Source organism: Mchenga conophoros, linkage group LG18, assembly GCF_057382185.1.
Source record: "Mchenga conophoros isolate Kocher_MC1m ecotype Shallow Benthic linkage group LG18, M_conophoros_male_GT1.1, whole genome shotgun sequence".
Classification (NCBI taxonomy): domain Eukaryota; kingdom Metazoa; phylum Chordata; class Actinopteri; order Cichliformes; family Cichlidae; genus Mchenga; species Mchenga conophoros.
The window spans coordinates 23,139,862-23,164,921 of record NC_140543.1 but is presented as its reverse complement, the minus strand read 5'-3'; the positions used below and the strand labels follow the sequence as shown (position 1 = coordinate 23,164,921).

The 25,060-nt window shown below is 42.5% G+C and overlaps 1 protein-coding gene across 1 annotated transcript in view; it reads left to right on the top strand.

Annotated features, from left to right (window-relative positions):
- The window catches only part of LOC146553785 (receptor-type tyrosine-protein phosphatase S-like), a 71,207-nt gene extending 47,018 nt beyond the window's left edge, over positions 1–24,189 (top strand). The window contains exons 13-36 of the mRNA XM_085254620.1: positions 1,037–1,354; positions 1,460–1,653; positions 1,796–1,822; positions 2,081–2,198; positions 2,392–3,042; positions 3,780–3,874; positions 4,827–5,080; positions 5,321–5,408; positions 5,618–5,836; positions 6,978–7,135; positions 9,620–9,634; positions 9,866–9,978; positions 11,696–11,793; positions 12,065–12,188; positions 12,666–12,841; positions 12,991–13,110; positions 15,005–15,159; positions 15,731–16,016; positions 16,707–16,885; positions 17,257–17,383; positions 17,487–17,612; positions 18,397–18,551; positions 18,715–18,850; positions 21,438–24,189. Of these exons, the coding sequence (XP_085110746.1) occupies positions 1,037–1,354; positions 1,460–1,653; positions 1,796–1,822; positions 2,081–2,198; positions 2,392–3,042; positions 3,780–3,874; positions 4,827–5,080; positions 5,321–5,408; positions 5,618–5,836; positions 6,978–7,135; positions 9,620–9,634; positions 9,866–9,978; positions 11,696–11,793; positions 12,065–12,188; positions 12,666–12,841; positions 12,991–13,110; positions 15,005–15,159; positions 15,731–16,016; positions 16,707–16,885; positions 17,257–17,383; positions 17,487–17,612; positions 18,397–18,551; positions 18,715–18,850; positions 21,438–21,506 (4,001 nt within the window). The 3' untranslated portion in view covers positions 21,507–24,189. The remainder of the gene's footprint in view (positions 1–1,036; positions 1,355–1,459; positions 1,654–1,795; positions 1,823–2,080; positions 2,199–2,391; positions 3,043–3,779; positions 3,875–4,826; positions 5,081–5,320; positions 5,409–5,617; positions 5,837–6,977; positions 7,136–9,619; positions 9,635–9,865; positions 9,979–11,695; positions 11,794–12,064; positions 12,189–12,665; positions 12,842–12,990; positions 13,111–15,004; positions 15,160–15,730; positions 16,017–16,706; positions 16,886–17,256; positions 17,384–17,486; positions 17,613–18,396; positions 18,552–18,714; positions 18,851–21,437) is intronic.
- Positions 24,190–25,060: the final 871 nt, after the last annotated feature.

Genomic DNA, 25,060 nt, shown 5'->3' with positions numbered 1-25,060 from the left:
CCAAGCTTTGGTGCACATCTAGATTGTCCCCCGAGGCCAACAGAACAGTGGCTGTATGGCTGAGTGGATAGATACTTGAACCTGTCAGCCATGACTATTACACTCCCACACACACACGCACAAGCCTGGACCTCGGACATGCCCGCCTTTGTTTGTGTGTGTGTGTCTTACTTAAATGACATTATATTGGTTGAGCTATATCTGTGATTCGTAAATCTGTGGTGTCTTTTCGTGATTTCTGTTTCTGCACTCATGTCTGTGACAGTAAATATCCAAGCCTCTGTCTGATTCAGTGTCTGCAATTCATCATTCTAGCTTGACTTTCAATTTCCTGTCTTAGCTCCTTTTTTCCCCTCCGGGATCTCAGATTTTGTTTTGTGTTTTTTTTTTCTTTTGTTTTTTTCTCCTTTACCTGCCTCCTAAATCCTTTCAGCACCGTATGAGATCTGGTTTAGTGGTTTGTTTGTTTTTTTTTTTTATCTCCTGCTGCGATGTGTAAGACCTTTCTCTAGTCAGCCACAGTGAAAAATCTCACACCACCCTACCGTCTTGAGGACTCGAGGATTAGCCGGCTGGTCATGTGAAATGTATACATGTGTCTGTGCTGTCGTGCAGCTAGCTGTGCATCCCCATTTTTTTGAAAGAGAACAGACATTTATCTGTTTTTCATTCATAAATCTCGAGCCTTTTTTGGCACTACCTATAGCCAGGGGATAAGATATAATCATTGACTGCTGGATGCACATTCTCCTTGGGTATAATTAAGTTGTCCACTTAGGGTCGATACTCTTGTCTTTGGTTTATTTCATTAGGCTCTCAGGCTAACATTATGCTTTTACATTATGTGGTTGCTCCCCCTTTTTTTGCCCAATTCAGGTTTGTCCCAGTGTTATCTCTTTCAGTTCAGTTTACCTTAGTTTCTCATTGTTTCCTTTTTTATCCTTATCTCCTGTCCTTTTGCTTGTATTTTCCCTTCTCCCGGGTCATCTCTCCTAAACTCTTTGCCAATTGCCCTGCTTGCCCTTTGTCCAATCAGAGCCCTCAGCCGCACCAGAGGGTGTGTCCTGCGAGAGTGCCAGCTCCACCTCGCTGAGAGTAAGTTGGGGGCCTCCTCCAATGGAGGGCCAGAATGGCGAGTTGGCAGGTTATGAGCTGAGATACCAGAAAGTTTCTGGGGCAGGAGGTGGAGGTCTGGGTCCGGAGGTGAAAGACCTTCCTATCCCGGCCCAGCAGGGGCAGACAGTGGTAGAGGGGCTGGAGAAATGGAGTTGGTACAACATCACTATTGCAGCCTCCACCGCAGAGGGGACTGGACCCAGCAGCCCTGCTGTGCTCTGCAGAACAGACGAGGACGGTGAGCGTGAGAGCCGCAGATCAGACCTAAACGTTATTGACTGCTAAGTTGATTATTTACTGGCTAGAACTTTGGTCACTTAATTAATTCCACACGTGTGCTCAGTTCCCGGCGCAGCCCCTCGTCAGGTGGATGTCCAGCCGCTGAACTCCTCGGCTCTCCGAGTCACGTGGCGCCCAGTGTTGCCACGGTTACGGCAAGGCCAGATCCGTGGCTACCAGGTGCATTTCAGCCAGGCAGAGAGCGGTGAATCACGCAACCTTCCCCGGATCAAAGACCTCTTATTGGACGAGTCTCAGGTGACAGCATAGCTAAATATATAAATGATTAAATGGTGTTCATTTGTTATATTCATCCTCCCTTTCTCCTCCGCTCCTTTGACTCACTCCTTCTCTCATCCGTCTCGGCTGCCTGTGGGGTGTGTCTCGTCTGTGGGATAAGATGGAGGAGGATGACGCGACTCAATATGTGAGTGCAGACTACCCGTCCTCTTCTCATTATAAATGAACCAATTATTAATGCATACAGCGCTATGCTGCTAATAGACCACAGATTTAATTATCAACTCTTATGTAAGTTTTCTTCTTTTCTTTTTTTTTTTTTGCTGATGCACAGTTCTTCCCCAAAAAAGGGGAATAAATCAATAAATAGTGTCTTTTTTTTTCTAAGATTGAAAGGAGTGAGTTTGCAGTATTTGATGGTGGTATTTTGTGTTTTCTCCCGCAGGAGCTGATTTTAGGAGATCTGAAAGCAGAGACTTTGTACTCTGTCTCTGTGGCAGCATACACCACCAAAGGGGATGGAGCACACAGCAAAGCCAAGCTGGTGCAGACCCCGGGGATTGGTAAGCATATGTCAAGTATACATTTCAGTGCCCCAGATTTAGTAGCATACTCAAGAATTGATCGTACAGTAAGCTGCGCCAGGAGATGGCAATAAATAAGCCGACAATCAATTCTAATTCTTCTGTATTTGCGTGATATATGTTTATCTCTATTCATTTTCTTTTTTTCTGCTGCCTACGCTGTTGTCTGCAGTGCCTGGTCCCCCCTCCCTTTGGGTGCGTCTGGGATCGAGCCCGTCAGTTGTGGTGCGGTGGGCTCCTCCGCTGGAATGCTCTGATAGCCGGGGGGCCCCGGTGGAAATCCAGGGCTACCGCCTACAGTTTGGCCTGAAGAATAGCTCTTTAGACACCACGGTGGATTTCACAAATCGTGAGAGAAACTTCACTGCGAGAGACCTCTCCCCAGGCTCCTCCTACATCTTTGTGCTCGCCGCAAAGAGCCGAGCAGGCTATGGAGATGTAGTCCAGCAGGAAATAACAGTCCCTATTTTTCCTCCCGTGGGATACCCCAAAATATCTGACTTTGTTAATGTCACTTGCTGCTCCCTGCAGTTGTCCTGGCTGCCCCCAACCCCAGAGGAGAGCAACGGTGTGATTACAGAGTACACTCTAGCCTACAAAGAGGCTGCACACACCCAACCCTCTGCTGACCCTGGCCCCTCCGCTTTTCCAACCCCCTTTGCTCGTCCACGGCTGATAGCGCTACCAGCAAGTGAGTCGAGCTACACCATCCTGGGCCTCAATCACAGCAAAGCTTACGAGGTGCAGCTCAGAGCCCACAACAAGGCAGGGCCGGGCCCCTTCAGCCCACTACTGGTGCACCTCACCCTGTCCTTGGAAACAGGTAGGGCTGGCCTCCGGCCTCAGGAACACCTTTCTAAGCGCTGGTTCAACTTCACATCTCCCCTTACTGTGGATTTCACTCCAAAAACACTAAACTTAATGAAGTCTGGGCCAGTTCTTACAGGTCTGCCTCTCACCAGTGCACCTCAGAGAGGATGAGAACTGCAAAGTGCAGGACACAACTACTCTCCCCAATCTCCTCCACTCACTCACTTATACCTTCATCACCTACCCTTCACCACCAATGGAAGCAGGCTGAATGTTAATGGATGTTTGCTTCAAGAGCACTGCTTATCACAAACCCTCAGGTAAAAGTCAATACAGGGCTCGGATATACAGTATCTAATAGCGAAGGTAAGTGTTCGGTCTGATTTGAAGCGAAAACCGGCATCTGGCGCTGTATCTGCAGGTAAGCTTTTTTTATCTGATAGACCTTCACTACCACCTTTTCCAAAGGCTTTGCTGAAGTCTGAGTCTAACAAACACAACCTTACACTCTAACAACGTGGCATGTCACATTTCTGCAGCCAGTCTGTCTCTTACTTGTACTTATTACTCTTGCCATCCACTTTCCTCATCACCTGCCTATCCTCCTAACCATCATGTCTTTCCCCCTCCTCATCAACTGACCGGGCTGTTCTCCATTTTTACAGGTCGAGAAAAGCAGAGGATGCCGCGATTTTAATAAAACGCTTCATCACGAGTGACTCTCTGCCTGTTTGTTTCTTCACTTCCCAGATGTGCCGAGGAATTTTTCGGTCAATCTGGCCACTGAGACCAGCGTTCTTCTTACCTGGGAGTTTCCAGAGACTAGCAACCCCTATCGCTTTACTGTATGTTGAATGGCACGTGCAGTGCCTCATTGTGTTACGTAAAACTCTAATGTTTTAACATCTGTGGGATCCTTAAGATTATAATACTCAGCTTTATTTGGGTCAAGTTTTTGGAAATTATAGAGTGCATTTTAAATAGCAAGAGTTAATTACAGATCAGCACATTGTAGGACAAACAACATCTCAGACATGCAGAAAAAATGTATGACAGGAAAGAGGATAGAAACTATTTAAATAAAGCGTGAAATACTGAGTAAGACAGATCTAATAAAAATGTATAAAATTAATATATAAAAAGAACACAAATAAAAAGCAAAACAGGCAATATTTTTTTAAATCCAAGATTGATCAAATAAAAAATGTGAAATTTAAAAACACTTATGAGCTGCTGACTCATTTTTAAAATATTTTTAGCATGCATGACCCCGACACAATAATACACCCACAGATCTACCCACAGGCATTCATGTGGAATTTCTCTGGACTATGAGAAGTTCAATTAAACTGAGCATTTACTGAATATAGCAAAATCCATCTACCAGCACTTTAAAGTGCACTTATTATCTCATTTATTGAATCCAGAAAAGAGGTTTACTGGGATTATATCCCTTGCTAATAACTGACTAGGTTTACTAACTCCTAGTTTACACTGGTCCTGGCTAAGAATAGTTTAGCACACATTCCTCCAATAAAACGTCAGAAAGGGCATCTGGTATAAAAAAAAAAAAAAAAAACTAAATCTGCCGAAGTGAATGTGCAGAGCCCCCCGCTGTGATGACCCCTTGGGAGCAGCTGAACGGAATTTTAGTTCAAACTCTCAAACAAACCCATCAAAAAACTTTATTCAGGGCATTTTACAAATGTTCCTTAATTTAGTTCTATAGCATTAAATGACTATTTAAACAGCACACAACATAAAGATTAGCTTCACCAACTCTTTCCCACCCTTCAGGTTGAATATAACCGTCAGAAAATGGAGGTGGACGCTCGCTTGAGAAAGGCAGTCATCCCAAACCTTCAGCCTAACACGAGCTACGACTTTAAAATCACTGCTCCTGAGGGGAACCCTGGAGGCCTTCGCCATCGCATCTCTGCTAAGACATCCCCAACGATCACCATCCGCCGCCCTGAGATCGACCGCACTCGTGACTCCGAGACCACCGTGACGCTTATCTTGCCATCACTGGAGAATCGCAGTCCCATCAAGTAAGGCTGAAAGACTGAGCCTTAGATGCTCTTACAGGCCTTGAAAACGTTGTCATGTCATATAGGGGTGACAGTCATCTGACTTGCTGTGTTCAAGTCTGGTGATTACAGTCACGGTAACAGTATGGGGCACTGATGATAACAGTACATGACTGCTCTAAAGTGAAAATAGTTACAGACAGTTTGCTATTGTGCAACTGCAGCTGTTGTTATGTTGTTTGTCCTCTTGCACTCCTACAGGAATATTTATGTTGTTGTGGTTCCGCTGCGAAGGCCCCGCGGCGTCATCAGACACCTCAAGAGTCCAGACGAAATGGACCTAGAGGAGGTGAGAACCACAACAATAACAGCACCCACTGATGTCTGAGCCTGCGAGGAGGAAAAGACCTATAAACACACACAATCCTATCTCTGAGAACTCCTGGCAACGCTTACCCTTTTTAATTCAATATCAGTCTTTAAACATTAGTCACAGTTATTGGAGAGGCTTATTTTGCTTGTCTGTGTCTTTTCTCTCTTTCTCTTTCTTTCTTTTAGCTGTTAAAAGACATCAGTCAAAGGCAGAAGGATACTCGACAGCAGAAGCAGGTGGACTTGCGCCGGGCTTACATCACAGCCCGTTTCACACCTGCCATCCTGCCGGCTTTCTTCACCCTGGGGGACCAGCTGGACTATGGCGGCTTTGAGAACCGAGCTCTAGAGCCAGGGCAGGAGTACGTCTTCTTCATTCTGGCTGAGCTGAACTCCACATCCGGGGTATGAAAGACACTACTTTACATGTCTTTTCCCTGTTTGTTTTTTTTAAACTGCTCCCACATTCCAGGCTGTCCACGTTTCTCTCCTGCAGGCTGTCACTATACATTGTAATCAATACGGCCGAGCTGCTAAAACAATAAAATGCCCATCAGTCAAAGTGTTGTAAGCAAAAGGCAATAACCCTCACATACTTCCATCACCACTGCTAATAAAGAGTGAGTGTACCCGCTGTGGCAGTGGAAGAAATATTGCCTCATGCACCCCTGCTATGTATGTGCATTCAAACTGGAATAGACATAAATATACAACTTAAAATTAGACTAGGGTCTTTATATTAGATTTTTTTCATTATTGGATCCCTTCTAGCTCAGGGGATGCTCTTCCAAACTTCTGCAGAACTAATAAAAAGCAACAGTTCGAGCAACAGTAAGGTTAGGTACATTTTTTTGAGCTACTGTCTAAAATGCTGAGGAAAAATAAAGGCACAAATGCCTGCACATTATATGACTGATCACAATTATACGGACATGTTTTCAGTCTAATGCAATCCACTGCAACAGCTCAGCAATAATGCAAACACTGACCCTGTTTTACTTTTGCAAAAAAAAATGAAAAACCTGAGGGAGAAAACAAACGATTCGACTCTACACTTACTTCTCTGTGTCATAGTCTTTAGAATGACATGACAAAAAGAGCAAGAGAATGAAGGCTGATAAATAAATATTTGCCAAAATACATCAAAAGAGTGTTAAATAAATTTTAAAAATAACCAGTCTTATCATCGGTATTTTCACTACGGGAGCAGGATGGATGAGAAGCAGTATTTTGAATGGCACAAATCAAACAGAGATGCATTGGAGTGAAGATCTCACTCAGCCTGAAGAATGTGGGGATTTGTTGTGAGGAAACACCAGGCTCAGGTTTTCAGGTTCTCTCCAGTTTTCCTGGTGATCCTAATCCACACCTGCTGCAGTAATCCACAGAGATAGAGAGTGCATCAAATTGGAATTTAGTCTCAGGTGTTCACGGTAGACCAAAGTAAAACACAAAAAAATAAAATGCCCTTTTTTGTCACTGCCTGTCCACAATTTTGTGATCATCTTCTTCTGTGGTGTTTTTTCGTTTACGTTTTTTTTTACAGAAGATGTACGTGGCCAGCCCGTACACAGACCGCGTGATTGCCCCGGACTCAGACCCGCAGCCATTCGATGCAGGTGACGGTCTGATCTGGGTGGTTGGACCAGTCCTGGCTGTAGTCTTCATCATCTGCATCGTTATCGCCATCCTCCTGTACAAAAAGTGAGTGGGATGGACTTCATAAAAATAAAATGTCAAATTTTCCAACCATGACGCTAACTCACACTCTTGGTCACACTGGGTAAATGCCACAGCAGCTTTGATTATGACTCTTCAAGGATAAGACTGACTTTAGTCAAAACTTTTCACAATGACATCAAACTCCATGAAATGCGCAGAAATCTTTTCATGTGTTTCAGCCTCGCTGTTTGTGAATATTCATTCTAACTGAATATGTCAATCTTTGAAGATGTCCCACACATATAATACATTATATATTTAGTAGGGGTGCAACGATACACAAAATTCACGGTTCGGTTCGGTTCGATACTTTGGTGTCATGGTTCGATATTTTCTCGATACAAAATAAAATGTTCATGCATTTTTAATTTGTCATTTATTAAAATTATAAATATATATTTTAACTCAAAAGTAAGTTTTTAAATTTAACCCTAACCCTTGTGCGTGTTTTTTATTTTGACAGCGAATGCGTACCTGTGGACCACTTATGTGCAGCCCTGGTTATTTAGCTCATCATATCGCAGCCACAGAAATTATTTTGTCCATGAAACCATAAAGCTGCACTTTCTTTTTGCCTTATAGTCTCATTTGTCATAACTTCTCCGTTTTGTGGTAAGCTTTTCTTTGGCTGTCACTTCTTCACCCTGACCTGTCTTATTTGGCTCAGCAGAACTAAAATATATATCCTGCTGCTTTTACACACGCACTCACATAAGCTCAGCGATTCTCTGCACGATCAACCTCTCACATGTTTAAGCTTGCTGCGGGAGATTTCACTTGTCATGTTTGCATAGTAAGCTAACGATTAATAAGACAATGTCAGAGGAATTGGTGCACAAATTATCATCACTCACAGATCAGTGCTGTCGCTCTCTATACACAGTTCACGCGATTGCAAAGTGAAAGCAAAAAACAAGCGCAAATTCAAATGCGATTTCAATATGTCACATATTGACAGTGGCTCACCGATGCCAATGACATAATTACCCAGCTACATTTCTGAAAGAATGCAAAAGCATTGACATATATTTTTCCTACAATAGCCCGACGGGCAGGGCAGAGATAGATTTTGGTAGCCCGACTGGAAAAATCTCTAGCCCCAGGACGTCAGGCTAGCGATATTGCAAGCCCTGTATCTGATTGAGGAATCACTCATCTTTGGAAAAGAGAGTTTATTACAGAGAAATGGCTCTTTCCAAAATAACAGCTATACTATCCGCTTCTTCTGGGCTATATTCTCAGCAGCATATTAAACATATCAGGTCCCCATAAGGAGAATCATGTGCTAACAGCTGTCTAAATGACTCGGGTAAAGTTTGTAGCATGCATGCTTGTTGTTTTTGTCTTTGCACTAGGATGATGTTGGCATAAATGTGCAGTCATATTCGTTGTGTTCCCACTAGTGCTTTCAGGTTAACCTCGTTAAAATGACCTTAACGCCACAACACGGCAAATCTCCGTTAACGAGCTACCCCTGATAGCCCGTGCATGGGGCTAGACGGCCAACACGTTAACGAGCTAACTGCGCTAACACACTAGTTCACACCAATGTAATTGAGCATTGCATGGCACATCCAACATACTGTTTTAGTCCATGACTCGCTTACCTTCAGGGTCATACATCACATGAAAACCAAAATAATTCCAAACGCCAGATCTGAATGACGTTCAATTTGCCTGTTGCAAGGAGAGCTTAACTTCTGTCTCGCTAGCTTGCCCTGCGCTCTTCCTTCTGACTATGCTGTCTGTGTGGAGCGCTCAGTGGATCTGCGCTTGACAGTGCAGCCTAGGCGGAGTAGTCGAACGCAGATTCACTGAGCGCTCCACACAGACAGCATCGTCAGAAGGAAAGTTGATAAAATAAATTACAAATGTTGTATTGTTCGATACATATGCGTACCGAACCGAAAGCACTGTATCGAACGGTTCAATATCGATACGAATATCATTGCACCCCTAATATTTAGGGACTGTATTTTTTGGCAAACAAATATGTGTCAGCGACTATTTACAGCAACTAGAGTAAAATACATTTGTGGTTGCTAGTGAGTATTTACAGCAGCGCGATTATGTGTCAAAACTCGAGTCAAGATAAACGACGGTGCCATTACTTATCATCCATGTTCCAGCTGCGCCCGTGTGGCTCACTGATGGGTTTTAGACAGTGCAGCAACATTAAGCATACACACTCAGGTACTATGCTTATATCCTTGTTGCACCTCCTGCTGTTATACTCTTCCACGACAGCTCAACATTCACCAAATTCTCTATGAATTTGGAAATTTTGTTCATTCCTCAGACAGCCATCAAGCAGTCTGACCCTGCTGTAAGCCTGTGATATCTGCTGCAAGCCTTCAAGCATTTGAATGCTAATGCAAAATATTGATTTTCCTCTCTAACAATCTGTCCATTTCCTTCCCTTTCTTCCTCTAATTATTCCTGCCCATGCTCCCGTTTCACTGGAAGCAGCAAACCTGACAGGTAAGATTAAACCAATGTCAAGCTCTTTGTACATTTTAACCCACAGTAATTACAAGATACCAGATGCTGTACAAAGAACTTGTACAAGGACTTAAACACTGTATCTGTTAATGCTGTGTTTACGCAAATCAAGCGGCCATGCTAATGACGTGTCAGTACCGAGCCTGCTTTCCTGTCCCCGGTTTGTTTGCATGTGCTAATTGCTCTTTTGACTCACTGGTGTTTCAGCAGTAAGCGCAAAGACTCTGAACCTGGAACCAAGAGCCTTTTGAGCAACGCCGAGATGATGGCCCATCACCCGACCGATCCCGTGGAGATGAGACGCATCAACTTCCAGACTCCCGGTAGGCAGCGTGCGCCTCCACGGGCACCTGAAGAAACACTTTTTGTTCTGAACGATAAAATCTACTTTTGATTGCTCATCGTTTGAAAATGAAATATTCATGCCGGCAGTTTTATTCCTGGTAGAAACCCACAGACGAGATTGAGAAAGTTTTCCTCCTCATCACAGCCAACACATACCTGGCAGCTTCTAGTCGTTTCTGAGATCAAAATGGCTTCTACCCAGGTAGTACAGTCACTGCTTAGTCACGGCTGAGTCATCACGGTGTGACAAAATCTGATTATCTCCGCTCGCCCACAATCCACATGCCAAGCTGCAGAAAGTAGCATCAGAACAAACAGAAATGACAGAAATCTGCCTTATCAATCTTGAATGTTTAGAGCTCAGAGCGGATTCTCAGAAGTTATGCTGTGGGTTAACAGTGATCATTTGTAAAGCAATTGGCTCTCTTCTCGCCAGCATAACCAACCAAAGCCTCACTTTGAAGTAAATACACAGATTTTGCTGCTTCCCACCCCCTACCGAGCGAGATCTAACAACACAGCTGCTTCGGTCGAGGCAACGGGCCACTGAGGCTTCGCTTTCACTTCTTCCCGTTCAGTTAGCACCATCCTAATAACACATGACCTGAAGGAATTTAATCACCGCTCTCTGTGTATTTTTTGTGGTTGCAATTTATAGAAGCGTTTCGGGGTCCTTGTTGAAAAAGGTGGCGAGATGTGTCACCACAGAGAAAGGTCACCTGCCAGGATATTAAAGGGCAAATGAGAAAGATTTTTATTTAATCAATAGATAAAGGTCTAAAGTTTCTTTTTTTCCCCACATGTTCCTGGGAAGCAAAGAATCCCCCTCCCCACACACACACACTCTCACACATACAGAAGAAAGCACTTCAGAGCTTCTTTCATCATGAGAATTTTTCATGCTCGCGTGGCAGCAACCTTGACGCTCCCTCCTCGCCCACTTCTTCTCCCCTGAGATTTGTGCTTTTGAGACGCTGAAATTTGTTTCCAACAAAACCGGCCGATCCTATCTGAGGTCATTCCGGTCCCGACTTGAACGTTTTGTCGTGTTTACCTGCGGGTGCTGCAGTGCCTGCCTTTAGAGAAAAATCAGCGTTGATGTGAGCACGTGTTTGACGGCTGTAGCAGCACAGCGTGTCAAATGCTTTTCATAGTGCATCTGCGTGCATTATAAATCACCCAAACATCGAAAATGCGTTCTGGAATCTGGCATTGTGAAATCTGTTTATTGCACACAGAGTTTGTGTTAGTTTGATTTATTGTTGAAAGTGTTTGCCTTTTGAATGGGGAATAGATTGCTATAGCTTCTCTAACGACTGTACGAGGCAGAGGTTGCTTCCTTTGTGTGCATCCGTGCGCGTGTGTGTGTGTGTGTGTGTGTGTGTGTGCGTGCGTGCACCGCCCTCCTAATTAGTGTTCTGTCTGTGTTTGTTTTCTCTGAGTCGCTGCTCCTCTGATCACAGAGAAAGCAATTTATCAAAGAAAAACAATTTACAAACAAACAAACCTCGCCTCACTTTGTCCGCGCACATGGATCAAAATTGATTTTCTGCCTCAGCGTGTTCCTTAATGATATGTGATGTTGTCTGATTGTATAATTATCGTCGCATCTTTGCATATGAGTGATGTCGAGCGGCGGCAATTTAGGTCGCTGAGCTGAAGTCTGCGTGACCTCTGACCCTCATTGTAACGCAGGAATGATGAGCCATCCTCCCATCCCCATCAGCGAGCTGGCTGAGCACATAGAGCTGCTGAAAGCCAACGACAACCTGAGACTCTCCCAGGAGTACGAGGTGAGAAATACTGTATATTATCATTCCATATAATAAATAGATACCATCCTGTTATTTGGCGATGTTAAGCCTGTTAAGCCTTCATAAAACAAGTGTTACTTAACATTTGTTTACCTGCGTGCAGGCTGCTTGTTCATGATTTATTCAGCAGCGCAATTTATTGCTGTAACTCGTCTACATTACAGAGTGCTCTCTTTCCATTATCCTCAAATGCACCACTAAATATGCCAGCACACGCTATTAATGCACGTATTTTGTTGCTCTCTCGCAGTCAATCGACCCGAGTCAGCAGTTCACCTGGGAACACTCCAATCTGGAAGTTAACAAGCCCAAAAACCGCTACGCCAACGTCATAGCGTACGACCACACCAGAGTCATCCTGTCTCCCATAGATGGTGAGGATTTGCTGGAAATGAATGTCAATTAAAGAAGATTGTGAGAGTTCCTAATGGAGGGGGCGGGGCATGTTTGAGCTGACGGGTGGGTGCATAGCACACAAAGAGTTGGTATGGGGAGAGTGATGCGAGAGCTACATGATAGATGAAATCTGAATTTGCGAACAGTGCTGAGACCAACTGTGTGCGGTGGCATGAGACTGACAAACAGCGTGAGTGCATCCAAGTGCAGCCCGCTCTCCTCCAGAACAAGGAGGAGGGGAATGGTTTTGATCTGGAGCTCATGAATTTACACCGACAGATTCTTGTTTGTTTGCTGTCGTCCACTAGTCATCCAGCAGCCTGTCTGCTGGAAGCCACGGCTGTCAGAAACAAACAGTTCGTTAGGCTGTTGGATGTCATACACGGGGGTTAATTTATTGTGCCACTTGCGCAGATTGCAGTTTAGCAAGAGACTCAGAAGTGTCTCGCTTGCAGGTATCCTGGGGAGCGACTACATCAACGCCAACTACATTGATGGCTACAGGAAGCAGAATGCCTACATCGCGACGCAGGGGCCGCTGCCAGAGACGTTCGGGGACTTTTGGAGGATGGTGTGGGAGCAACGGGCTGCTTCTGTCGTCATGATGACACGCCTGGAGGAGAAGTCACGGGTAAGAAAGCAAGACCTTACCCACTGACCCACATCTGCAATTTCAATTATCCAGAGTCATACTGCATACATGAAACTGAAGAAGAACGTCGCTTTTCTTCTGAGAACTGCAGTACCGATGAGGCTAATGCTTTTCTTCGATCCTCGCAGATCAAGTGCGATCAGTACTGGCCGAGTCGTGGCACGGAGACATACGGGATGATCCAGGCCACGCTGCTGGACACAATGGAGCTGGCCACTTTCTGTGTTCGCACCTTCTCCCTGCATAAGGTACATTATTTCACGCCTCCTGTTCCACCTGTGTGCCCCTCGATTCACTTCTCTGCCCTCACCTCCCTTAAGTTTACGGACATATCCACAGAGAACAGCTTTGATCTCTTGAACTTACAATTTGGAAGCAGGAGCAACTGAAGTAATCATGAGCAAGCAGCGCGTGTGGACACAGAGGATAATAGATTAGTCTGGGCTTCGTGGAGTGTTCAAACCAGGCCAGCCTCCCTGTGTCAGGGACTGTGATTTGATCTCTGTTGGAGGCAGAGCAATTTCTTGTGGCACAGGGCTAATCTAGGACCGTCAGACTGGCGCGTCTCTCTCTGGCCTACTTACAAACAGAAACTAGGCCAGCTGTAGTTTCCAAGTAATACTCCACCTCTCGAAATATTTGTTTATGTGTTGTAAAATGTTGCGTTAGATTAACAAATGACGAAGAGAATAATAATAGTAGGCTGAAGTACTTTTATGTACGAATAGCTTCTTTCAGCTGCTCACCTTTTTTACAGCGGATGTCCTTACCCAGCCAGCCCCCTTATGTTAGGCTGGGGACCAACAGTGGGAGCAATAGATGTGTATCCTGCATCATCATAATAATGATGGTCCAGCATCAGCATTGCAGCTGACAAATCGCATTGTTGTGATGTCATAGCTTTGCAATGTGGAGTCGAAAAAACCCCACTCTCTTAATATAAAACTCTTTTAGATCAAATAGTCGGTATTTCAATAGCTTTCTATACAACATGGTAAACGTATGATTAAACTGAGGTTTGTTGTTAGCCACATTTAGCTTACTAATCTTGGTTTGGTAGTGATAGTTTTTAATAGCATTAGCTAATGTCTTGGCTAATGCTAACTGAATACTCATACAATATTGTTGTGATGATGTAGGAATAACACCAATACTGGGTTATCAGATTGTGTGTACACTAGCAGTCCTCTTTTTGATATTGGGGTTGTGCTTTTCTCTTTCCCCTGTGAGCTAAAGACATTTTGTGATGTTTTGTAGCTATCCATACATAAAAAAGTTAGCAAACATGCTAACTCCTACATATCAAAATAACCCTTTGTTTCTTGTTTTCAGTTCAATTATTTTGAGTAAATTCTTTTCGTCTTAAGACCAGTGGTCAGTTTTGTGTTTTTAAATGCAGATCCCTGTGAACTTTGATTACGCATTAAATAATTTGCATGAATAAAAACATGTATAAATTTACATTAATTTTAGAGGAAATTTCTGGGATCAAGATTTAATCCGTGTTTGTTTTTAAATTACATTCCTACCAAAATAAGAAACTGGTAGGTTTATGAATTTTATTAAGCATCTGATTTCTTTGCTTCATTTGCATTCGGCTTTGTATCTATTGCATCTTATTATAGTCATAGTTTAATGTGTGTACACACCTTACTCAGTTTCCACTTTTTCTAACACATCATATATTCTATCTGTCTTAAAACTGATTATTTGGTATATTTGCTAAAAGTCTGACTAGTCCCGTTATAGCCACTAAGTTAAAAACATTATCTTTCCTATTTGGTTTAAATTCTGTATCCTGTGAGATTTCTCTCAAATAAAATCATTCCACTTTTCTTTCTGCATTGCTCTACAAATCCTCCTCCAGGTTTTAACTGTACTATTGACACACTCATTTTATTCCCAAAGGAAATTATTGAACCATTTCATTCCTAAGCTCAAGATGGTTTTTGGAACACACACTTGCAATAATAGATAATTAATCTTGTCAAAGATGGTTAAATTTAACAACTTCCACCTCTTTTGTTTAATCAACTTTTTTTATAAGAGTCTGTGCTAATGAAGCTTACAAATGTCGCCATACAAGTTGTTTTGGCTTAAGTGACACTAACCTCAGTTTTTCTCACATGTTTCTCACATCAGAGTGGAAGCAGCGAAAGGCGAGAGGTGCGTCAGTTCCAGTTCACAGCCTGGCCCGATCACGGCGTGCCAGAGTATCCCACCCCCTTCCTCAACTTCCTACGCAGAGTCAAAGCCTGCAACCCCCCTGATGCTGGACCTATCATTGCTCACTGCAGGTATGCTCACACCCACATTTAATCTATCTTGGAGATAAATAGGATCAATGCGGCTTTCATCATGACTGTGAAGCTTTATTGAGGGAGCGTTTAACTTGGAAAAATGACTGGGAAAGTGGCTGATTTGCTACGCTAATTTCATCTGAAGGTAACAATATCCGACCCTTGCGGAGCTCACTAAATTTCACAGCTGTTTGATCTGCAAAAAACTGAAGAGATTGAAAATTGCATTTTCACTGGTTGGTTATGCTGGGAACTGTTTCTTGGCTGAGTACAGAAAATTCCTTAACTCTCCAGTGGTCAACAGAAATAGTGTGAGAGGACTTGCTATCATTGCGTAGGATGCAATGTAGCCACTGGAAAAATACAGTTTGTCCTGTTCATTCTTTATATTTTTAGTAGATTATATCATTTCGGCTAATTTTTTATTCCCAGTCTTTGGGCCAAGCATCAGCTATTTTTACATTTGACCTGAACTTCTGAAAAGACCCATAAAAACATTGTAATCTTTAAAGAAATCTTACTGAAGAAAATATCAGTATATAAGACGTCTTTCCTCCTCCTATGTCAGTGCCGGTGTTGGTCGCACTGGCTGTTTCATTGTCATCGACGCCATGCTAGAGCGCATCCGACACGAGCGCACTGTGGACATCTACGGTCACGTGACCCTGATGCGCTCACAGAGGAACTACATGGTGCAAACGGAGGACCAGTACAGCTTCATCCACGAGGCCCTTCTGGAGGCTGTGGCATGCGGAAACACTGAAGTGGCTGCCAGGAGTCTCTACTCCTACATGCAGAAGCTGTCCAAGGTGGAGAGCGGAGAGCATGTGATTGGCATGGAGCTGGAGTTTAAGGTGAGAGTGGAGGCAGTGGAGCTGGAAACCATTTAAATGAAATGGAAGGCAAGCAGATTTGACGTCTGATATTTGTTTGAGATGTAGAAAATATTAGCAACATTGTCTCCAAATTTCAAAAAAGAAGTGCCCATTTGAAATAATTGGTTTGATAGTGTGTCTGTGAGTTGTAAACCTTTAAGCTAGACGTGATCTTTGCCTCACAGGTTGGTTTAGTATAGAAAATATTGTTAGAGGCCCAATGATGATATAACACCCATATCTTTGTGATAAAAATAAAAAAGATAATTAGAGCCTGTACTATTTTCAATTTATTAAGTAGTTAAGATAACTCTTGGCTTGTTCCAGTTTCTCAGCTATGACTACATGAATTTATGCTGTTGTTTTACTTTTTGGCAGCAAACTGATTGTTTTGTGTGTTTGGGCTGTTGTTAAACAGTTATTGGATTAAATAATCAATTAAATAATCAGAAAGATGATTTAAGAGTGATTTGAAAAACATTTACTTGATTCATATACTTAAAGATACAGTGTGGAAAATGTCACCAGCAGATGTCAGTAGAGGGTAGATTTCTTACCCCTCTCAATTCAAGTGCATGATTCTATCCATGATGCCCACAGTAGGAAAAAAATTACTGACTGCGCATTTAAAAGAATATAAACACTTTCCTTCATTTTCTCTCCACCCAGCGCCTGGCTAACACCAAAGCCCACACGTCCAGGTTCGTCACAGCCAACCTGCCTTGCAACAAATTCAAGAACCGACTAGTTAACATCATGCCCTATGAAACCACTCGCGTGTGCCTCCAGCCCATCAGAGGACTGGAGGGGTCCGACTACATCAACGCCAGCTACATAGACGGTTACAGGTATGTTTTCGTCCTGCAAACGCTAATATGACCTGACCTCCTCCCTCCGCTGCGGTCCTCTTATGATGGTTTGATGAGTGAATGGACTGGATAGCTTTTCACCACATTGCTCTCACCTGTCACTTCCTGTCAGATCTGTCATTACTGTGTACATGTTGCCACTATTTGTCTTGCTGCATGGCACTCATTTTGGTCCAGTGAAGACTTTCTGATGATTCAGGCATTCAGAGTCATTGTACACACATGTTGTGACTGTTGCTTTTCTTGCCTGCAGCCTGACCCCCTTTTAAGTCTGATTCTTGACAGATGAAGAAACAAGGAGGGAAAAGGAGGTGACAACATAATGTGTGTTTGTGTGCGTTTGTGTGTAGGCAGCAGAGAGGCTACATTGCCACCCAGGGTCCACTGGCTGAGACTACAGAGGACTTCTGGAGAATGCTGTGGGAACACAACTCCACTATAGTAGTTATGCTCACTAAGCTGAGAGAAATGGGACGGGTATGGACAAAATACACAAAGCTAAATAAACAACAGGTCTTGTAACATTGCAGCCCTCTTGCATATGATTACTGAAGACTTCTTATGTGTTCTGCTCTGACAGGAGAAGTGTCACCAGTACTGGCCCGCTGAGCGCTCAGCAAGGTATCAGTACTTTGTGGTGGACCCCATGGCGGAGTACAACATGCCTCAGTACATCCTCCGAGAGTTCAAAGTTACAGATGCCAGGGTTGGTTCATGCTTTGCTTAAAGTGTCCTCTTGCATGTTGCATTCAGAAAACGGTGTAACATCACACTCTGAGGTTATTCAGGAGTATTTTGTCAGTGCTGTTAGCAGGCAGTGGCGCACTATCGACCTGTAGTGTGTGCTGGTTAGTGTGTGTTTTCTATGTGAATGTGTGTAACACAGCAGGTTCAAGATATTGACAGACTCCTATGGATCACTCATTCAACCATGCTGTCTCCAGATTACCTTGACATTGTGTGTGTGTGTGTGTGTGTGTGTGTGTGTGTGTGTGTGTGTGTGTGTGTGTGTGTGTGTGTGTGTGTGTATTCACACACACACACACACACACACACACACACGTGTCAGTCATACATAAATCCAGTTAAGCCTGTCCTGCCCCGACGCCACATTGACAGATGCTCTATTGATCTCCATTAAAGGGGAGTCAGAAAGGCTGAGCAGAAGAGAAAAGATGTAATTGCCTTCTGAGAGGCTGACAATAGCAGACGCACTGACGTTACAGCTTTAAGTTAACCACAACCACTGATCCAGGATCAGATAACAGTAATCATTAGAAGGAAGAGAGGATATTGCCTGGCAGTCTCACTCCTCAGTCAATACAGCGAGAGGAAGCTTTGTAAATAATCATTTCGAAATAATCACCTTGCATGAAGACCAACTGCACATTCAAGGACAAGCGTCTGAATATGTGAGAAAGACATCAGATAGATGTTCACATCCATATAGTGTGCAGGTTATTGTTTTAACTGATTCTTCGCTCCCCCAGGACGGCCAGTCACGAACAGTGCGTCAGTTCCAGTTCACTGATTGGCCAGAGCAAGGTGTGCCCAAATCTGGGGAGGGCTTCATCGATTTCATTGGCCAAGTGCACAAAACCAAGGAGCAGTTTGGCCAGGATGGACCAATCTGCGTTCACTGCAGGTAAGCACCGGACTTTATATTAGACAACTCGTCATTGGTAATTAAATCACAGTTTAATGTGACTCTCGCCTTTGTAATAACAGTAGTGTGTGTGAGAATCCAGCACACTGTTGATCTGACACACTACATACTCTAGTAAAATTGTTTTCCTTTGTGGCTGCAGTGCCGGCGTGGGGCGGACAGGTGTCTTTATCACTCTGAGCATTGTCTTGGAGCGGATGCGTTACGAAGGGGCGGTAGACATCTTCCAAACTGTCAAAATGCTGCGGACACAGAGACCAGCCATGGTGCAGACTGAGGTAAACACACACTCATTAACCAGGGCAGAGACAGTGAAGTAGAGCGCTGCATTAATGAGAATGGTGGTATTTGACATTTAGCTTATTGTTTATTTTAACTATTTGGTGATTAAAGGAAAATCTCTCTATTAAAGTCTTTTTGTAAAGAATAATGTGGATTAAGAAACCATTAGATTCATATTATCACCAAGCGTTTAAAATTCACCCAAAGTATCAGAGATGGAAATGTTAACCACATAAACGAGATCATAATTCCACTGGTTGTGTATGTATTTGCAGTCAGATCTGGGAAAAGAACAGAAATGTCACTAGCATAAGAGTTTAGAATTATATTCATTATCTGCCCAAGAAGCTAAAGTGCTTCGCAGCTTGGCATGCTGAACTGTACTGCATATTTTTAATCCATGCTACAATAACACAGGCAAAGCCTTAATGTCATTTAGGCAGCGCTAGCTATTGATGAGCAGTCCCACCCACATCAATATACATTTGCATTAGCATAAGTAGGACACTGAAAGGAGGAAATAGCCCCCAGAGTGTGAATTTTTCATTGTAAACTGTAACAGCAACACACACAAGCTGGTGGAGCACTTTGTAACAGTGTCATGTTATATTCTGTATACAGAAGCAAGGTATGCACATGGTTTAATTCATAGTTTTATTTGCATAAACATGTGAACGCATATTTGATAAAGTGCTGTGCTTTACACTATGCACTAGTGCACTGTTTTACTATATGTAAAAATTAGAGATGGCACGATACCACTTTTTTATGTCCGATACCGATATCATAAATTTGGATATCTGCCGATATGATATGAATCCGATATAGTGTTTTTAATCAATAAAACTGTTTTTTTTTATATCTTGCTGCATTTTGTATAAGTTCATACTCAAGTTTTAAAAAACAAGAGACTGAAGCTATTCTGTTATACCTGTATGCAAAAAATACACTGCAACCAAAATATTTCATAGTTCAGCAAAACTGATCAATCTAATGAACTTAAACCTGCTCCATCCTTCCTATTCTGGTATTTTAAAGAGTAAGCAACCTAACTAACAGGGTTGAAAACTCCCAGCAAAAAAAAAAAAGAAAAAGAGAAAGGGAACCCTCCACCCTCCACCTCATGATGCTTAATGATGCATAATCAACTTTAATTTGATGCAGTGTGAAGAAAAATGCACAGAAATCAATTATTTTTCTACAGTATTTAAATAGATTCAACATCTTTCTTCAACAGAATTGCAGACTGCACAGATGGTATCTTCCCAAAGGAAAAAGTAGTATAGCTTACTAGGGTATATTAGACTTAATAGTTACTATATACAGTAATGGACTTCTATATATTTCACATCAGATTAAAACTTTGGGTGTAAGATTCAGATAATTATTTATTAAAAGCGAGACATTTTAAATGAGAATAAGAAAGAAAAGTATGTCTTTGTGCTCCCTTTTCCCTGTTCATGCCCCTGGCTAAACTTTGCCAGGGGGGCCCCTGCACAGTTACCAGCCGTCAGCTGCGTAGAAAAGGATCCTGGTGTAGAAAGTAATATTAAATACATTCTAACAACAGATTATCAAGCTTAAACGTGCTGCTGTTGTTCAGCCGCTGGTTTCCTCTTTCTGGCGCAAAATGGGCAATAAACAAACAAGTGAGAAAAGCCGATCAGCTGATCATTGATCAGTTTCAGGATTGAAGTAGCAACAGGAGAGGGAGGGAGAGAGAGGCAGTCGCTCCATATATCGGTGGTTAAGCTTAACGCTGGAATGCTTTACAAACATTCAGAGATGAACTTACACACTTGCTTTACTTCTCTCGGAGATGAGATGAGGCTCCAAATGCTCAACCAGACCGTCGACAGGTCTCGCGCCACAGCCACTCTATCACCTGACGCATACTGCTCCAACGTGCTACGGTTATGAGCCGAGTTACGTTTTGTGAGGTGCTTTTTTGATATTTAATGGATCGGATTACATTTTTTTATTTCTCTCCGATATCCGATCTAGTAATTTAGGTCAGTATCGGACCGATGCCGATACGTAATATCAGATCGGTTTATCTCTAGTAAAAATCTGACTTTTTCATGTTAATTGTAAGGAATTAATGAAAATATATTTCTAAGTGTGCTCGAGTGCTAAATGCATATTCATAAGTATACAGCATTGTGCAAAGGTCTTGAACCACCTGATTTCTCTATGAGCAACAGTTCTCCTGGCTTTCTGCTGATCTTTTAAAGATTTTCTTTGGACATTTGCTGCTTTTTCACTCATTTTCAGGCCAGTCTTTTTACCTGAACTGAGCAGTGTTTTTCATTTGTTCCTAAGCCACTCAACACTGACCTATGAATCATTTGAGAAACATGAATGAAAAAAAGCATATACCTCAAGGGAGAAGCCACTGTTGTGTCTATACATAACAGAAACCTTAGCTAAGAGCCAGTTTTAAAGTATCTGTAAGCACTTTGTTACTAGCAGCTTGTTGTAAAGCCACAGGCTTGGTTTGGAACTGCATTTCTTCCAAATATATGACACTCTGTTTATGGGAAATATATTTTTCCCTTATTTGTACTTGTGTTTTTCACACAGGACGAGTACCAGTTCTGCTACCAGGCTGCTCTCGAGTACCTGGGTAGCTTTGACCACTATGCAACGTAAGAGAACAGACAACCATCCATCCATCTTTCTGCTTTGAGGTCCACAAACAAAACCAACCGAGTGAGCCAACAGAAAGACGGCGTGAGATAAACGTGAACATTGAACCTTTTCCGGGAGCGAGATTCAAATTCTGCACCAACGAGGACAAAAAGCAACAAAAACAGCAACAAGAAAATCTCTGTCTAACAGCGTCTCAGCAGGAGTTTCCCTGAGGAGCTGCTGGGTGTGGAGACTATCCATGTGTAATCCATATACTTACCTCAGTGTTCCAGTGTGAAGGACGTATAATACATGTGTGTTGTGGTCAGCTATCTCCAATATGAACCAGTGAAATACAAATGGCTTCTGAACAGGAATTATGATACTCTATGTGTATAAAACAAACAAACAAACAAAAAAAGATTTTAAAAAAACTAAACAAAAAAAACACAAGAGCCTGGATATTTGCTGCACCCTAAATGGGCTTTTTATCCTCAACTTTGTATCTATTGGTTTGATGTACTAAAGGGGTTACAAAGTGCAAAGGTGAACATTTCTATGTGTCTGTGAGTCTATTTCTAAGGTGTCTACTGCTACCATCAGTAGTCCTGCCTGTAGTTTGACTAGGTCGTGGCTCAGCAGAAGCCTTCAGTATGGACTCACCACCCCGAGGACTGTTGGAGAAGCATGTGGATGATCATTTACCTGATGCACAGTGCCAAGAGAAACCATGCAGCGTGAACATAAACTGTGGCCTAAAAGGAGAGGTGACTCCTTCTTTCATCCAGCATAACATAATCAGACTAGAGACCGCTCCTTAAAAAAAAACACAACACAATAACAAGGATGAGTTGGCAGCCCCAAACAGCTGACCTCGAAACAGCGATTAAAACCTACTGCTTTCTTCACTCAACAAAGCTTGCTCGCTATTTGCTGTAGTCCTTGTTCATCTTCCAGCTCGGCTCCTCTTGATGTCAGTCCTATCGGTTCAGTTCAGCAGTGGCTTACTGAAGAGAGGCTTAATGAAAGAAAGAACTGAGCTCCAGTCAGTGTCTTTCTCTCTCTTGAGTTCAGAGAGCCATCTTTCTGTAGATTTTTCTGTTTTCACTGTATGTCTTTGCCTTACGTTGACTTTATTTTTTTTCTTGCGTCCTTCACATGCTGCTTCATGCTCGCGCAAACCGTGTTAAAGCTTTTATTGCCGTGCATTGTCTTCACTCGAGGATGAAAATTTTTTGTTTGGTTGGTTTTGTCCCGATCATCTTCCTCCACTGAAGTTCTCCTACTTGAATTTTGCCGCTTCTGCAGTTGAACCCTTGTGTTAATTGCTTTTCCTTGCTAAGGCTACCGTCAGTGAACGATTACAGGAAAAAATTCAAATTACATTCAAAGCTAGTAGTGAACCGCTCACTTTCAACAGTCCTCTGCCTCTATCCCATCCTCCTGTTAACCCTATTAAAAGTTTCTCTTTTCCTTAAACCCTTGTTGTACAGAACATGCTCAGCTTTACCGACTGATAGATCCCCGCCCTCCCCTTCCAATTAAGTATGACTGCACAACTCCTCGATATGGTTGTTTATCTTTTTCTGAATTTGAAATGTAGTCATGATTGGTCCCACGTGGTGATTAAACAGCACAGCGATGTTCCAATATAGCAGACATCTCGACCGAAATCACCGATTGTGTACATACAGTCTATCATTGGAGTCCTATACAGTACAGTTGCATAACGTCTGAGCACAAAATATAACGTGGGATTGGATGTGATGTAGTACTTATTGTCGCGAAAAAAGAAAAAAAAAAGAAAAAAGCCTTATTGTTATTGTTCACTTCGTCATATTTATTTCGTATGATTTTTTTTAAAGGATATTTATTATGACTGTTTTGTTATTTTTTAAGTTTGTTTTTATTTATTTGGGATTTCTAGCAGTTCTATCCAATAAGACGATGTTTATTTGCTTCTTTGGCGAGCCATTGTTAAAGTATGATATTGTCACTTTTTTTATTTTGTCTTTAACCGTCCATTTTGGTGCTTTTTTTTCCTCCTTTTTTTTAAAAGAAAATTGCTTTATTGTTATAACGTATGCCCTCAGTGTAGGGTGCTATTTGATACTGATTACTGATGTCCAACTAGTCAGCTAGAGATGTACGTACAATAGAGGCAGGACTAGCTTCAGTTTACAGAGATGCCCTTTCGATGCTCTCCCTCGTTCAACCTCCATAGCTGGAGGTACGTTTCACCCCACCGTGATAGGTGTAAGGGCATCAGAGAAATTAGATATATAGAGCAGACTACAGGGCAGATCGGTGAAGACCTCCTGGCAAGCTGTTGGTGTTTAGTTTGCTTGAAAGCACATGGTAGCAAGTGTATTTTTGACAGAGAATGGATAAGAATTGCCTAGCTACACACTTTACACACCCTGAAAAGTTATTGTTTGAACCTGAAATGATTCTCATATGAACTCTATGTGTGGTCCATAAGTCTTGACAATGTTTGACATATATGAAATATGTTATTCCTTCGATTTCTAATGATTATTGTGTCAAGAGAAATATAAAAGGCACACGCGAAACATTATATGAAATGTGTTGAGGGAAAAGCTCTGGTGATGCCATACCCCTCACTTATGTACCTGTTCTTTCCTTTCGAACCATAGATGTAGATATTGTATCTCGACTTTGTATTAAAAGCAGGATGATTGGATATACAGCACAATGAGCTGCTTGATTCTTGTGGGGGGGGGGTAGCTCTTTGGTGTGATTCACTCTTCGATCACTAGATGGGGCCAAAGTCGCTGCACCTACTCTTCAGTAGTGCGCACACAAACAGAATCTGTTTGGATTCGGTTTAGCCTCCTTTTTCCACTCAAAATGTACAAAATTCTTTAGCTTCAGCTTTTACTAAAATCTTGAAAAATTGCAGGTGAGTTCTTGGTCTTGCAGGTACTTCTTGTGCTAATCAAGCAAAAAGCCCTGCCTGAATGTAAAAAGTGCAGATGGTTGACTGAAAATGTTGCCCTATCCAAACTGAGAGAAAGAGACGACCATTTACACTGATTGGTCACTTCATTAGTTCCACCTTCCTTGTGGTTGTTTAAACGATGATCAGTTGGTACAAAGGGCTCAAGTACTGTTGCCTTCCTATCAGCTCCAAACAATGTACTGATTCTTCTCTGACTTCTGACATCAACAAGGGATTTTGGCTCAGAGAACTGGAGCTCCCTTACTCGGTACTCTTGGTGTTTTTGTGGGAAAATCCCAGCAGATCAACAGTTGTTCTGCACTGGTGCCAGACAGACTGGTCCGCCACTTAAAATCAGCTCACTTCCCCATTCTGTTGCTCAGTCTGAGCTTCATGATCCCGTATGCACACCGAAATGCATCAAATTGCTGCCATGTGATTGGCTGATTAGATGTTTGTGTTAAAGAGCAGGTAAACCCAATAAAGTGGCCGGTGAACGTGTATGCACTTTCTAGTCTTACTAACCACTCAGAGGGTTTTCAGCAAAACAAAGAATATTCATGCATTCAGATACATATTCATGTAGCTCTTTATCTTACCTATAATAATGAAT